The following is a 14,819-nucleotide window of genomic DNA, read 5'->3' on the forward strand; positions in this document are numbered from 1 at the left end:
TACTAAATATATATTATATATAAACCAAAATATATAAGCAAAAGAATATGGAAATGATTTAGTTTTTTATCATCTTATATTTGTCACAGAAGACAAGTGTATAATCACTTATAGCAGCGTTTCTACAGTGTTCAAATTAAACTTAATACCACAAAGAAAGCAACTTAAAACCTTTGTCACAGTCTAACTGGTTAAAGACTGACGGAAAACCTACAACTATTTATCAAGTGAATGAATTTATTGACATTTATATCAAATTTCTCTCAGTATTTCCAGCTGTATATGATTCCTAGTAATATAATGAATCGATTAACGATCCTAGATAAATGGAAGAACATAGACCAATTACAAAAAGACTAATTTCAGTTCATTTCAATTTTTGCAAAACTCCCGCCTTGTCCGTTTTGAGTGAGTTTTGTAGCTACTGTAGTGAGCAGTAGTGACTTGTAGTTTATAGATGTAGAACGACAAAAACATGTTACAACTAATATTACTGTCTACAGCAGGCAAGAGCAAATATTCAAGACCTTTGCAAATGATATTTGAGAGTTTATAAAGCGTTCTACAGCTTTTTTTTTTGTTGAGGAAACTGAATAAAATGGTTTTGATTGTTTTTTGGTCAATAGTGATTTGTACTTAGTCTTTATAAATCATCTTCAAATGAGTAGCTGATGTCAGTGTGCAGGTTGTTTCTTACTGTGAGGAGGACAGCAGGGGGCGTCGGAGCGACAGGCTGTAGGACCTCTTCCAGGTCTTCTTGCCCGAGCGGTTCCGCACGCCGTCCTCCTGGTCCATCATCTGCTCCAGCAGCGTCTGGTCGTCAGCGTTGAGTGGCGCCACAGAGATGTCCCGCACCGCACGAAACTCACCACAGTTATTCAGGTGCTCGTTCTCCAGACGGAAGAAGTTCCACACAAAACGCCTGCAGAGATGAAGGTGAAGAGGACGATACAAGTGCGGGATTTGAATTAGAACTCACTCTGGGTGGTTGTGAGATTGTCCATCATGGATGTTCAAATTCCTGATGATTAGAGCATCATATGTGTGTGTCCAGCTGTTCAGACCCACCTGAAGACCTCCAGGGGAGCCAGCACGGTGGCTACGATGTCGCCCACAGAGTGAATCTTGGTCATCGTGGTCAGAGAGATCTGGATCGTCCAGGCAAAACGCAGGATCACATCTTCTAAAATGGCACAGTAGTAGTAGGCCTGAACACAGCGGAGACAGGGTTAGGTTGACGGTGTGTGCGAGTGCGTGCGTGTGTGTGTGCGTGCGTGTGTGTCTCTACCTTGTGTGGGTAAACAATTTCTTCTCTGAGGAAGGTGTTCTCTCCGGCTCCGCGGTCAAACAGACCCCAGTCCATACGCAGATCCCAGATCAGTGTGTACAGGGAGCTGATGGTCGAGAACACGATCAGCAGGTAGAAGAACATGTCGGCGTCTGTGTGTCCTTGCTCTGGAATAAACACACACACATCACTGTCAGTGAGTTCATCTTTTTAAATACGTCTTGAATATATTTTCAGAATCTGTTCAAAGATCTGACACAAAAGGAAAAACCTGTATTTATTTTCAAATGAAGCTTCACAACATCTGCCACCTTGTTCAAGTCAGTCAGCTGCATGACCACTAGAGGGAGCCCTCCTGCCATTAATACACTACCAATGATGGACCGCAGTCCTGTGGACATCTGTCAAGTTTAATTCACACTTTCCATGAGGTCTACACCGAGATTCATACACTTACATGATTATCACCTTCCACCAGGTGTCATAGGAAAGGGTATTACTACAGTTACAGACAGTAGCTGAAATAATGTGTCCAGTATAGCAGCTGTGCAGCTCTGACTCAGCGTTTCAACAAAAATCCATTAATTTGTGTGTTTCCTTTCAAAATGCAAAGACTTTGTTTATACATCCAGTTTCTTTGATTAATAACCAAGATGAATATTCATTAAAGTGTCCTGGTTTCCTGATAAAATGAGTTCTGCCTTTGTTTCAGTCCTGTGTCCTGTTTGTTGTATTTCATTGTAAACAGGTTTAATCATGTGTTGGCATGACAGCAGTCGGCCGTGCTGAGTGCATGTTTGCAGTGACGATGGTAATAATTATTATTTGCAGAGATGCCTTCAGCTGAGGACTATTTAACAAGTGCTTGTTTTTTGATGTATTATGTCTAAATGTGTGACTAGCTGTCTGTGTGTCTGTGTGGGAACATGGATGTGATTTGCTCGTTCCTTGGTGGCTGCTGATATATAAATCAGTGCCCTGTAGCCTAACACAAAGATTCACACAGACGCAGCCACCAGACAGAGACAGGGCTCGGTCCAATCCGTCATAGTCACTGCGTCTTCCTGCTACCAGCCAACGAGACGCCGGGGAGCAGAGCCGGGGACGTTTCTAACAGAGAATTACTGCTATGCTCCCACAGTCCTGCTCTGTTAACTGCTGCCGCCTTTGTGCTGCTGCTTCTTCAGCTGAGCGATGGGATGCAAGTAGTCCCCCACGGCCACGCTGAGATTTCCCAGTCGTAGATTAAACTTAAAGTCCTGGACAATAGACTCTTTTCAATGATGCAATCTCCTCTGTTGGTAAAGTGTTTAACCCTTCAGTTCCTGTTAAGGATGATGTTTGTCTCCACCAGGCTGGTTAGACACTGTGCCATTAAAAGGTTAAGCACAGTGAGATGGACATTGATTGGATGCTCAGTAGAGGCGAACAGTGGTCACTGACTCCTGTCACACACATTCAATTGCTAGTAGTCTGTCACACACATACACATACACATACACATACACACACACACAGACCCAAGAGATTACAGACTATTAGAGATGGAGCACTTCAGCAGAAACGGGCTCATTTTATGCAACAGGCCCACTTCCCTCAGACGGAAACAATTTCACAGCAAGAACAATCAGTCCCTGCTATTAGACTAATCTCCCTCATCTGTTGCCATGGCAACCCCTGTTCATCAACAGGTAGTTAAGAAACCTGCACCTTGAGACCACCCAACCAAATGTATTCGTTCCAACACTATCCAATCACAGATCTCCATCTTCGACATGTCTAGAGATGTTATTGAGATTCAGAGGATGAACCTTTATCTTTGGGTTAACTCAGCTCGTGTCTGGCTCCAGATGTGAATATATTCTCTGTAGCAGCAGTCTGTTTGGCCCTAGCAGAGGTGAATTAGAGTTCAGGCAGAGTGAGAGAGAGAAAGATTTGACTCAGAGAAGTGTCTTTTATCTTCATCTGTTAACGTGTGTGTGTGTGTGTGTGTTTGACTGATGGTGTTTCTGCGTGTGTTGCGATTCCTCTCCTCATAATGAACGAGGGGTCAGTGCATGAAATGAAGTTATAAAAGCTGTTGGCTCTGAGCTCATCTCCATTCCAGCAGAGTCCAGCAGACATGTGTTCAGCCCCGGGCTGGTAATTACACATCTCTCCTCTCCTTATCCTTTATCTCCATTTCCTACCATCATCTGTGTGTTTTGATATCTATTAAATCTGTGAATTTCAAATCCATCTTCCTCACTTCCTGCTGGTGCTCTCTTGGTTTTCTCTGTTACCTCTTTCCTCTCTATGTCTAACCTTTTCATTTATACCTCCCCCTCTGTGCTCTATCAGCTCTAAATTTACTGCTCCTCCGCTGCAGCGTGACTCAATTCATTCCCGTTCCTCACCTTCAAGTAAACCTCTTACAGAGACCAGCTGGACTAATGTTCCTCTTTGGTCGTGGTCGTTTCAGCTAGTTTTTGATGTTGATGTCACAGACAGAGGGATGTCTTGCTTTGACAAACACTGCTGCTTTCTTCTCTTACTCATAATATCTCATTTATATGACATGTGAGGATCAGATTGTAATTAAATCTGTGGATGTTTAAATATCTAATTTCCCCCTATAAACAGTTATTCTTTATCCATCTGAAGCGTGCTCTATTCTTTCTTTCCGTGCCAACATCCTGCTCTCTCAGCTCTGCCTGTCCATGAGATAAATCCCTCAGGTTTAAATTAGCATTAGGTCTGTAACTCCCTTGCATCTAAAACAGCCATAACTCCTCAAGCCACTGTACATAAAGCTGAGCCTGTATTGATCCTGAGTAAAGAATCTGCTTTATTGTCAGGTCTCTCACACTGTATCGTACAGAGTTTGGGAATTCTGCCTAAACCAGGAAATCCTCCGTCATCTCTCTGGTTACAGGTCTCTGAGCATCTGCTGAGATTAGAGTTTCATAACAGTGTCCAATCAGTTACTCACAGCACTGAACTGAACGTTTCTCTGAGGGTAGAAATCTGCTCTGTTTGCTGAAAGCACATCAAAAATGAATCAACCTCAAATCCCACATCAACACAGCACAGCCGAAAAAGTTTCCCGGTTTCTCAAAACTGTATCACATTTTCCCCCTTGCACACCAGAGAGTAGACGGCGCCTCGTTATTTTGGAGATTTATATGTGCAAATGGAAGCTCTGGATACTGAATACCACTCAGTCTGTTCCTCGTGATTTATCTGCTGCGTTTATAGTTTGAGTATTTTGCCTTCCCGGAGCTAAATGTGGCCGATTCCAGGAAGGAGTGAGGTGGTGAAGCAGTGAGGTCATTCAAAAACCATCAGGGCCGTGATCAGGTTAGCAATGAAGGTGACACATCCACGGACAGACAGACACTAGGACCTCTGCCAGGTGCTGACTTCATCCACCTTTTACAGCTGGAGTCAGTGGTGAGAACACGACACCACCCAGCTGTCTCCTCTGGGCATCATCTGTTCTGTCTACACTGAAACTACAGCAGGTATCAGAGGTTAACTGGCATACTTTGTACTTTTATTGCTGCTAAGGCTGTTTGTGCATCATTTCCATATCTGGTTGGAGGATATTTTGATATCGGTGCTCATATTCATCCACCAAAGGCTTGAAATTTGACAGAAAAATAATTCAAATAACTCTACAACAAGGCAATTTCCTCAACCAGCCGTGCAAATGTCTCTCTTCCCATCCTCCTCCTTCACTTAACCAGCGACCGGTCTGGGCCTCCATTATCATGCGGGATGAAAGACAGCTTCATAGAGAATAACACATGAAGAGAGGCCATTAGTCGAAGGGTCTACAGGCTTCAGACCAGAGGAGGAAGGAGGATATGGTTTAATGGACGCCTTTCCTACCGAGCAGCAGAGGGAAAGATTAAAAAAACAGGTTTGTCTGTCTGTATGTCTGTCTGTCTCTCTTCCTGGTTCATTCAATATCAGAAGACTGGTGGTCAGCTTAGGAAGAAAGCGTATTGATTTAAATTTATATTGGAAAAGAATAAAGTCAAGCTGGGAAATAACATTTAACAGTTTGAAAGGTTGAGATGAAATTTCACAGCTGGCATTTACTGGCAAATAAATATATAAACTGGCATCTGAGAGGAGTTTAAACATATGACCTGCAGGAAAAAAAAAAAACTGCTTTGAAACGAGCCGTGTGGACAAATATCTGTGAAACTCTGATGGAGAGTCTAAACACAAAGGCTGGATGCTTTTATTAACTGGATGCTGTGTCTTTGAACATGAACTCCTTTGTGATATGGCTTCTGAATCTGAATAATTACAGGCTAATTGTGAAGCTGTCAGAGGGGGAGTGACTTGACTTTTAATGCTAACCACTCGCTCCTTCCAACTTTGTTTCAGCTACATCTTAGATTGGACTATTTCTCTTTTCTTGCTCTCTATTTTTTTCCATTTTGCTACTTCTCCTTTTCTCCAGTCTCTCTCTAACCTCCCGCTCCCAGACTAAATGTCATATTGTGAGAGCAGAACCTTGTTTATCCGAGGCTCTGTTTGACAAACCTTTTCCATTTCCATTATAAAGCTCTGAGCACTGACAAGGAAACCAAGGCCAACTTCTAGCATTTGCGCTCAAGGTCACCTTTGCTTTCTGAGCATGCGCGCGCACACACACACACACACACACACACACACACACACACACACACACACACACACACACACACACACACGACTCAATAGAAAGTCTCAAGGCTGTGTGTCGACATGCTCCGGTAACACCAACACACCGATATTGATGCTTTAGTTTGCAGATTCAGACAGGCTCTGTGTGTTCTGGGCTCCTCTGTGATTCTTACAGCGCTGAAATTGACTGAAGATGCACTCTTACCATAACATGCCGACTCAGCTCAGATTAAACCTTCTACCTACATGACACATGAAACAGGTATCTGAGTGGAGTTTCCGTGCATGCTGTGTCTTACCTCTGTGCGTGGCGTAGAGCGCTGCGAAGGTGACGACAAAGAAAGTTGTGGAATATTTCCCGGCGTTCACCAGGTGAGGGAAGGCCCTCTTGGTGTCACGGTAACGCCGCAGGCATTGGATGAAGCGGAACCAGGCGGGCAGACACTGGATGATGGCGCGCAAACCATACGAGTAGCTGTGGCACACGAAGTCACTAGAGTCTGGAGTAGAATAAAAAGGAATAAAGTAGATTAGACATTTACTATCCATTTTCTCTCCCTTTTATCCGCCGTAATGCCCTCCACACGTTCTCCTTCATGCAGAAAAGCTCATCATTATGAGAGTCACATGGCTACACGACCTCTGTGTGGCCAAACATTTCCGTTCCATTAGCTCCGTGTTAATTGGCTGCGTGGAGGCCGGAGTGTCAATGTTGGCGGAGTGGAAGGACAGCAATTAAAACCTTATTCACATCACTTTTCCTGACAGGAGAACTCAGCTGTCTGGCACACTGTCAACTTATGACCAGCCAAAAGATTTGTGTTTCTATCAAGAGTTATGTTTTATTAACAGTTGAAGAATATGAAGAATATGATTACCAATAAATGTCAAAAATAACCAACTGTATATTACTGTATATATATAACAATTATTTTCATTATTTTTTTTACATTTGTTTTGATGTGACGTAATTTCATGGAAAATGCCAATCACAGTTTCTCAGGTTCTTATGTGAAATCTTCAAATTGCTTGATGGTTTTGGACCAAAAGTCCAAAAAACCCCAAAGATCTTAAATTTACAATAATATAGAAGAGAAAAGCAGTAAATCTTGGAGAATTGGAGTAAACATTGGAGAAGCTGGAGAAAGTGAACATTTGGCATTTTTTCTTGACACATAACTTAAAACAATTAATCGATTATCAAAATTGTTGTTGATTTATTTTCTGTTGATTAATTACTTCACTAATCAACTTATTATTTTAGCATTATTGTATATATTTAAATATCTATTGTCTGTTTCATCAATCTGTGCTTTTTTGTGTTGCAATTCATTTTGTTGTTTTTTTCCCCACCTTCCCTCACCTGTTACATCCACTTCAGTTGGTAAGCTTTCAACAAATCACTGAGAGCAGCTTGAACTTTGCATACAGCAGCTGTTTTTACACGTATATGAATACAGCAAGGTACAATTTTCCTGTAAAGAAAACTCATGGCTGCAAATGTTGTGTGGCTGTGATGCATTATTGTTGATGTGGCTGTTGTCCATATACAAATTTCTGCCTTTTCTTGAAGGAAGTTAAGGAAAATGTTGACTCTAGAAAGAAGTCCCCTCTCTTGATCATTAGGGACTGATATCCAAAACCTCATTTCCCATTAATGTTTCAAGTGATGTATATATTACCGTCATTACATAATATTGTCCGTTAATATGATCATATTTCCAGAAATCCAAGGTGCATCACTTTTAGCTCTTTTACAACAAGTTTTTCGGATACCTTTTAGGCTTATTGTCTCAATGACAGGGACAGAGGGCAATAAACTTCTCTGCTGCTTCAGTGCTATATCTATTCACAGCAGAGATACGACGATGGATTAATGCCTCACCTTTAATTGTAGGCAATAGACCCTTGCTGTTGCTCCACTGCAGCTCGAAGATGTAGAAGCAGATGAGATACTCCATATCCATCAGAACAACCACCAGAGAGTTGAGCTGATCAGCCAGCCAGAAGTCTGCAAACTCCACCCGGTGAAACGGCGCTGTGAACACGCGAAACTGTAAAAAAGACAAGAGTGGAAAGGAGGAAGGTGAAAAGAGGGAATGCAAGGACAAGCTAGCGATTAGAGTTCAGCCTTAATTTTGTTATAAAAAACTTATAAATTTGATAAATTCATATATACATTTTCCATGCATTTCAGAAAACCTCTCTGCTAACCTCGCTCCAGTGGTTTTATTCAAATTTGCTTGTGTGTACGTGGGTTTCAGCAAACTGGGACTGAATTAGTCAACAATTAATCAGTGTGCAAATGTCACAGTGCTTCAGTATAGAGGTGCAAAGCAGGGAACAACCTCTATTAACGATCTGCAACACACAAAGGGGATAAATCCTCTGGACTGCCTTATCACCGCACCACAGGACACCCTAATGAGTCACGCTTAGTGTCTGTGTGCATGTATTTGTTTACTTGAGTGTCACTATTCACCGGTGTACAACACAACCACATGAAAAGACCTGCCAGCATTTTGTGGCCTGCTTTGGCTTCTATGGGAATGTTATTTGGGATATGACTTTGGCAGCCGCTCGGTTTATTGACCATGCTTTGTAAAATGATACAACCCTGCCCGACTCTTTCCATTTACCCCCCCAGGCCACATCTGACATTCAGGAGCGACTATATGCCTCTCTACATGTACACTCTCAAACGCATAACCCACATACACTCTCCCTCCACTGAAAATGTCAAAGATTATTGATCTTTTTTTTTCCCTCTTAACCTGTCAATCAAAGTCTGTATTGATTGAGTGGTCATTTCCACTCTGCGTGGATGTCTCAAAGCTTGGTCTGCGGCAGTGATGTGGTTAGGTTTTCATTTCTTGAGCAAACACTAGTAATCCAGGTGCTAGCTCTGTAGTTTGTCCTATAATGAAATCTTTGTCCTCTGCCTGCAGTTTGTTTTCAGAAGAAATCAGCACACCTGGCTTGCATATATTTTACAGCACTGAAAGAAAGAAAGAAAAAAAAAAGATTGTTTGCCCCAGTAACACTTTACAATTTCTCCTGAAATTTTCTTAATTACTTATTGCTTATTCCATTCAGCTATAGGTCTGTCAAACATGAAAAACAGCTCATATCTGGTCTAATTCTGTGTAGGTTGTTATGATTACACAGGAACAATCAAGACTCAGGCTGATTAGGGAGCCACACAAGTGGAGGAGGGCTGAGGGAGTGTTGCCGAGGACTGTGGGGAGCTGTGAAAGGAAAGGACAAGAATATGAGGAGGGGAGTCTGCTGCTGAGGGGAGAGGCAGAAAGGAGGAAGAGGAGGAGGAGGGATGAAGAGTGAGGAGAGGAGGAGGAGGAGGAGGAGGGACAGAGGAGCTCAGGGCATCAGCATACTGATAGATCTATGCCTGTAATGACTGCACAGTCACAGCCTCCACCTCCCCTGGGACGAGGCTGCATTCTATTATCCCTCAACCCTCTGCCCTCTGTCTCACTACACCCCCCTCTTTCACACAAACACACACACACGCACACGCACACACACACACGCACACACGCGCGCACACACAAACACACACACACACCCTCTCTCCTGCAGCCCTGTAGCGCGGCTTAGACAAAGAACAGAGTAACATAGGAGGGTTTTGTAAACATGAGACATGAGATGCATATCTGAATATCTGAAGTACATGCATTCATTTTTGAGGCAGAGATACACACATACACACATCATACACATATACAGTGAATATTTAAATTGTGTCAGCAGCACAAAATAGCAAAAAGAAAAAAAAGCAAACAAAAAAGCAAATAGCTCATACAAAACTTGTTTGAATAGTTTTCTTTCTTCTCCTTCTGCTGCTTCCTGTTGGTTTAAATGCCAAAATAAAAATAAACCATCACCAGTATAAAGAAAGGTGCCACCTGTGGGGCAGGAAAGTCAAAAGAAAGCTGGTATGATATGACCTTATCTGAACACAGCATATGTGTATAGCAGTTCGTATGATATTCTGCAAAAAGCACATACTTTGTGTCAAATACTATAAAAACAGCCAACTTTTATGGAATATTGTATACATGTTTATATTTGTTGAAGTTTTCAGTCAGTATTTTGGGGTTTGATTTTGGTTAAGGTTAGAGTATAGTTTATTGGTAATGTTCTGGTAAAGCTCTACTTTGATTTTTGTAAATAAAAAAACAGCTGGTTGATTTCATGTGTTCTGTAATGTAATTTATTTACTTACGAAGAGCCACCAATCTAATGACAAATGCATTTCACATTAAATCAGGCTCTTCCACTTTCTGCTGCAAGTTACCTCTGTGTTCACAGCACCATGTTCATTCATCAGCCCACAAATTGAGCAGGCATCTCACAGCGAATCATCTTATTTGCATCTCAATCATTTTTATCACAGCAGTCCTCTAAAACATTATCTGCTGCTGGTTACCAGTTGTCAAACATTTGTCTCTGTATAACCTTGAATCCTGCCTGTTGTGCTTATTTACTCAGTTAAAAGTATTTTCTAACTCCTAATAAAACACACTGCAGTCAGACACATTTTCAGAAGATCTCAGTGTGTATGACACCAAAGTTCAAATGGCATTGTTATTCTGTCAAAAGTCTGAATAGAATGCTCCAGTAAATAAATGTGTGGACTGACCAGTAGCTTGAGGAGCCAGAAACGTGACTTGTAGTAGCAGGTTTTGAAGGGGTTTATGAGGAAGAGCACCATGAAGCCGTAAAGGATGAGAGGATTGATCTGCATGGGGAGGTAGGTGTACTCTGAGTAGAGACAGGAGAGGATGCTGAGACACCACAACACGCCGAGGAAACCAGCGATCTGCAGCACAGAGACCGGAAACAGAAGAAGCTGGCGTTAAAAGAAAACCACTTTGACACAAAATCTCAATTAACAAGATAATCTGAATAATTCATTGCAAAATTATGTAATGTTTTGTATTTCTACAGTATAAATAAAACCCTGTGGACGTTAGGTATGTATTGTTGCTGCTGCATGAATTTTATAAGGCAATCAATTCTTGAATCTGAATTTCCCAAGCAACTAAACAATCCCATTCATTTGCACTGCATATTTCAGAAACTTATGATTATCAATCTGAACACAAAGTTGTGTTCTCATCCAGAAATGTGTTTACATGCATCTCATTCTGACCTCAAACAGGTGTTGGTGTGAAAGGTTGTTTCGAGGATTGATCTCGAAGATGAGGACATGGTTGACTCCCGCCTGTCGCCATCCGTAAGTGTTGATGCCCAACAGGAAGAGGAACTGGATCAACAGGAAACCGCCCCGATAGATCCGCACCAAAGGCCAGATGTTCTCATAGCGGATGAACACAGCACCTGATAAAATGACGATAAAATCTGAAGCCTTTGCCTATCTGCTTGATAAAAAAAACAAACAATAAAACTTGCCGATCATGTTTGCTGTTCATCTTAAACAATCTACCAAAACTACCAGTTGTCTTACAGTGACACAATACAAATTGCGCAGGACTCAACAGGAAATTAAAAACTGATGAATTCTAATGTTGCTGTGACATACCGGTGAGAACAAAGGCGATGGCAAGAATGATAAAGACACCACAGTAGAGACCAACACGGAAGGTTGTCCAGGCTAACGCAGGCTGAAGCAAGAAGAGAAGAATACAGAGGAACATTATTATCAAACTACAGTCACCTCATCACTGTATGTATTAACAACTTATACTGTATAGTTGTACATATTCATAAAAATCACCCAATTTTTAGATCATTTGATACTCATTTCGCACATTCAGATAAAACAAAACCTCAACTTATACTTATGTGTCTCCAAATAAAGCTGCTCTGACTCCTTTTACCTGCATGAATATACAGTATTGATTATATAAATGCCTGTAGCTGAAATGGAGATAACAGCTGTCACATAGCATAATTCAAGTCAGACATGACAATAATTAATGCAGTAATAACAGCAGATATAAAATAGGGGAGTAAAATGCCACTAGCCTCAATTATTCTGAAAGATATCCTGTCTGTTCCAACAATGGAGAGGCACTTATAAAATCAATACTGAAGGCTCACACGGTTTCTGTTTCTTTGTCTCTTTCTCCCTCTCTCTCTCTTTCTCTTATGACAAGCTGCTCATATTTTGTTTTTAATCTATGTTCTCCACAAACAAAAGACAAGATTACAGTAAAATAAATGCAAAGATTATCCTTGCAGGGACCCTCTCATGCACGGATACCAAATGTGTTCTTAGGTTATTTTAATACTGTGGGTTGAGGGATGTTAAAAATATACTTTGTAAAACACTGGAAGGGGTTTAGCAACTTCCCTGCTTATTGGAGAATAAATCACATGAAATAAAGTTAAAGGAAAAATGGCTGATATGACTGAATTGTCTTTCTTTTGCAGTTTGTCAAGGCAGGTTCAATTCACTGAGAGACATCCAGTGTGACCAGCTGTACTTCTGACCTGAGCTGCCCCCAGTGGAGGAACTCTCAACCTCTTCATCGCCCGCTGACGATCTCCTCCCTCCAGCTCTGTGGTCACCAGTGTCTAGGGACACACACACACACACACACACACACACACACACACACACACATACACACACACACACACACACACACAAACCACAATGATTTTATGCATGTGCTCTGTTTTACATCAATCTCTGTGGACTATAGTGTGTACAGTACATGTGTATGTGCACATATGAGCACCTCTGTCTCAGTGATGAGCTGTGTGATCTTCTTGCAGGTGTAGAAAGGCGCCACCTCCACGTGAGCCACACGCCAGTCAGCCCCGCGAGAAGTATCCAGGATCTTGTCATGTTTCTTCAGGATCTTACGGAAACCAGTGAAGTTCAGGTTCTGTGGACAAACAAAGAGGGAGAAACTGTTTTATGTACATAACAGACAGACAGACAGTGTTTTTATTCCAAACAAACTGCTGTTAAAATGTGATTATTATCGCTTTGATACATTTCTTTAAATGCCCTTTAACCTTTTTTGAGTGTTTGTGTTGATACCTGGTAGTTCTGGAGCAGGATGAGGCTGAGGTAGAACTCGCTGAAGGCTAGCTTCAGGTCCTTGATGTTGTGGTGTTTGCAGCGCTCCTCCTGCGACAGGTGGAACATCGTCTTGCGTTTCCGCAGTCCCGGCGGAACGTTACTCTCGCGCTGAGCGTCCAGTGAAGACTGCAGCTCATTCTGCAGAGTGGCAAAACGTCTCTGGGCTTCAGCAAGCTTTTCTACAGAGCAACACAAGAAAGGAAATAAAAAGAGCTTTTAGGGGTTTATATGGCTTATTATTGAGGGAAGCATTTAGCAAACTGCACCACATTCACACATTTTCATACTGCACGTATCCACACCTTAGAGATATGTAGCTTGACGTAGTTTGACCCATGAAGTCAGGTTGAGTCTTGAGTTCTGTATCAACTGTTCATGAATTTGATTCAATTTGAAGTGATATTTCTGCCACAGGGGGCATTTTTAAACATATATATTTCAAAGTTCATAAAAGGTGACAAAAATTGAGTAAAATGTATTCATTAATAACACAAATCATTAAATGAACAAGATTAAAATAAACAACATTGCTAAGCTGAGTTTATGCTGTTAACTTTACTCTGTTAGACTTGCTTTTTGTTATCTAACTATTCAAGTTATTACAAGCAATTGCAGAGAAGATGACAACTAAATCCTTTATACACCCTCTCTCCTCTCCTCCCCTCCCCTCCCCTTCTCTCCTCTCCTCTCCTCCCCTCCCCTTCTCTCCTTTCCTGTCCTCTCCTCTCCCCTCCTCTAGGAAGCAGAAGCATGGAGACTATTAGGCTGTACTGACATGTAAATGCTGCTGAGTGAGGATCCATTATCTGGGTCAGTGATAGGTTAATATACCCAGAGAGAGAGAGAAGGGGAGGGAATAACGCAGGGCCTGGGCAGTAACCTGCATTTCATTAACTTCCCTTGTATAGCCTCCTATTTTTCTGACAGAGATTAGATGTCATTTTCCTCTTGCTTTTGACCAATGAAGCCCATGTATTAACTAGCTTAAGTCTACAGTAACTCTGTGCTTATTTCTTGTTTAGAGAAATGTGCAAGTCATGTCTGCTCCAGCATTTTGCAAGATCATTCAGCTGGCACAGAAACTCTTAAACGAACAGATCTGGAGTCACAGTATGTACACTGATATTTTGTTGCAGTGCTTTATGTGACAGCAGTCTGATAAAAAAGCAAAATTGATTTAGACTGACAGTCAGAGTATCTAAGGCTTCAACAGCTTTTCCTCTAAACTGAGAAATAGAGCACTAGTCATTTCACTGGTGACTTTCATGCTCTGTTGCTTTAACACACACACCCTCACAAAGTCTCCAGATATCACACTACCTGCCTTACAGGAATGCCACAGCTCTTCTTGGAAAGTAGCTAATCCTTCCACAGGACTCGTACAGTCTGTCACAACAACGCTCGGATGAACACTTGGATGAACACATGACAACGGCAGGAGGCGTGAGAAAGTCAAGACCCTGACTGCCTGCCACTTGTGGGTTTAGGTTAAATCTGAGAATGCAGTAGCACTTCGTAACAGCAGACATGGCTGAGGGCAGTTAATCTGAGTGGGGTTAATAAACCTTAAACAGACAGGTGTTGGTGGTTTAGATTTCCACTTGTTTGGGTTTAATGTTGTTCTTCCTCAGCTTTCAGGAACAGACAGGGTGGATGGATGTTTCTTTCAAAGCAGCAGTCTGCAAAAATGGGCAAAACCTTCCACAGCGAGAGTTTTTTCTTTTCAGTGTGTGTTTAACCCTCGATGATGAAAGTGCTGTCCAGCAGGCTGGATTTCAGCGCAATGCA

The 14,819-nt window shown here is 41.8% G+C and overlaps 1 protein-coding gene across 2 annotated transcripts in view; it reads right to left on the minus strand.

Moving 5' to 3' along the window:
• Positions 1–14,819, minus strand: part of xpr1a (xenotropic and polytropic retrovirus receptor 1a) — a 71,654-nt gene that overhangs the window by 4,289 nt on the left and 52,546 nt on the right. For both annotated transcript variants that reach the window (XM_067596980.1, XM_067596981.1), the window contains exons 5-15: positions 12,990–13,210; positions 12,682–12,831; positions 12,431–12,514; positions 11,517–11,598; positions 11,127–11,314; positions 10,614–10,793; positions 7,836–8,004; positions 6,250–6,450; positions 1,289–1,455; positions 1,069–1,208; positions 698–922 (exon numbers count right to left, since the gene is read on the minus strand). In XM_067596980.1, coding sequence (XP_067453081.1) covers positions 698–922; positions 1,069–1,208; positions 1,289–1,455; positions 6,250–6,450; positions 7,836–8,004; positions 10,614–10,793; positions 11,127–11,314; positions 11,517–11,598; positions 12,431–12,514; positions 12,682–12,831; positions 12,990–13,210 — 1,807 coding nt within the window. The remainder of the gene's footprint in view (positions 1–697; positions 923–1,068; positions 1,209–1,288; positions 1,456–6,249; positions 6,451–7,835; positions 8,005–10,613; positions 10,794–11,126; positions 11,315–11,516; positions 11,599–12,430; positions 12,515–12,681; positions 12,832–12,989; positions 13,211–14,819) is intronic.

The sequence above is a fragment of the Thunnus thynnus genome, chromosome 8, assembly GCF_963924715.1.
Source record: "Thunnus thynnus chromosome 8, fThuThy2.1, whole genome shotgun sequence".
NCBI classification, from domain to species: domain Eukaryota; kingdom Metazoa; phylum Chordata; class Actinopteri; order Scombriformes; family Scombridae; genus Thunnus; species Thunnus thynnus.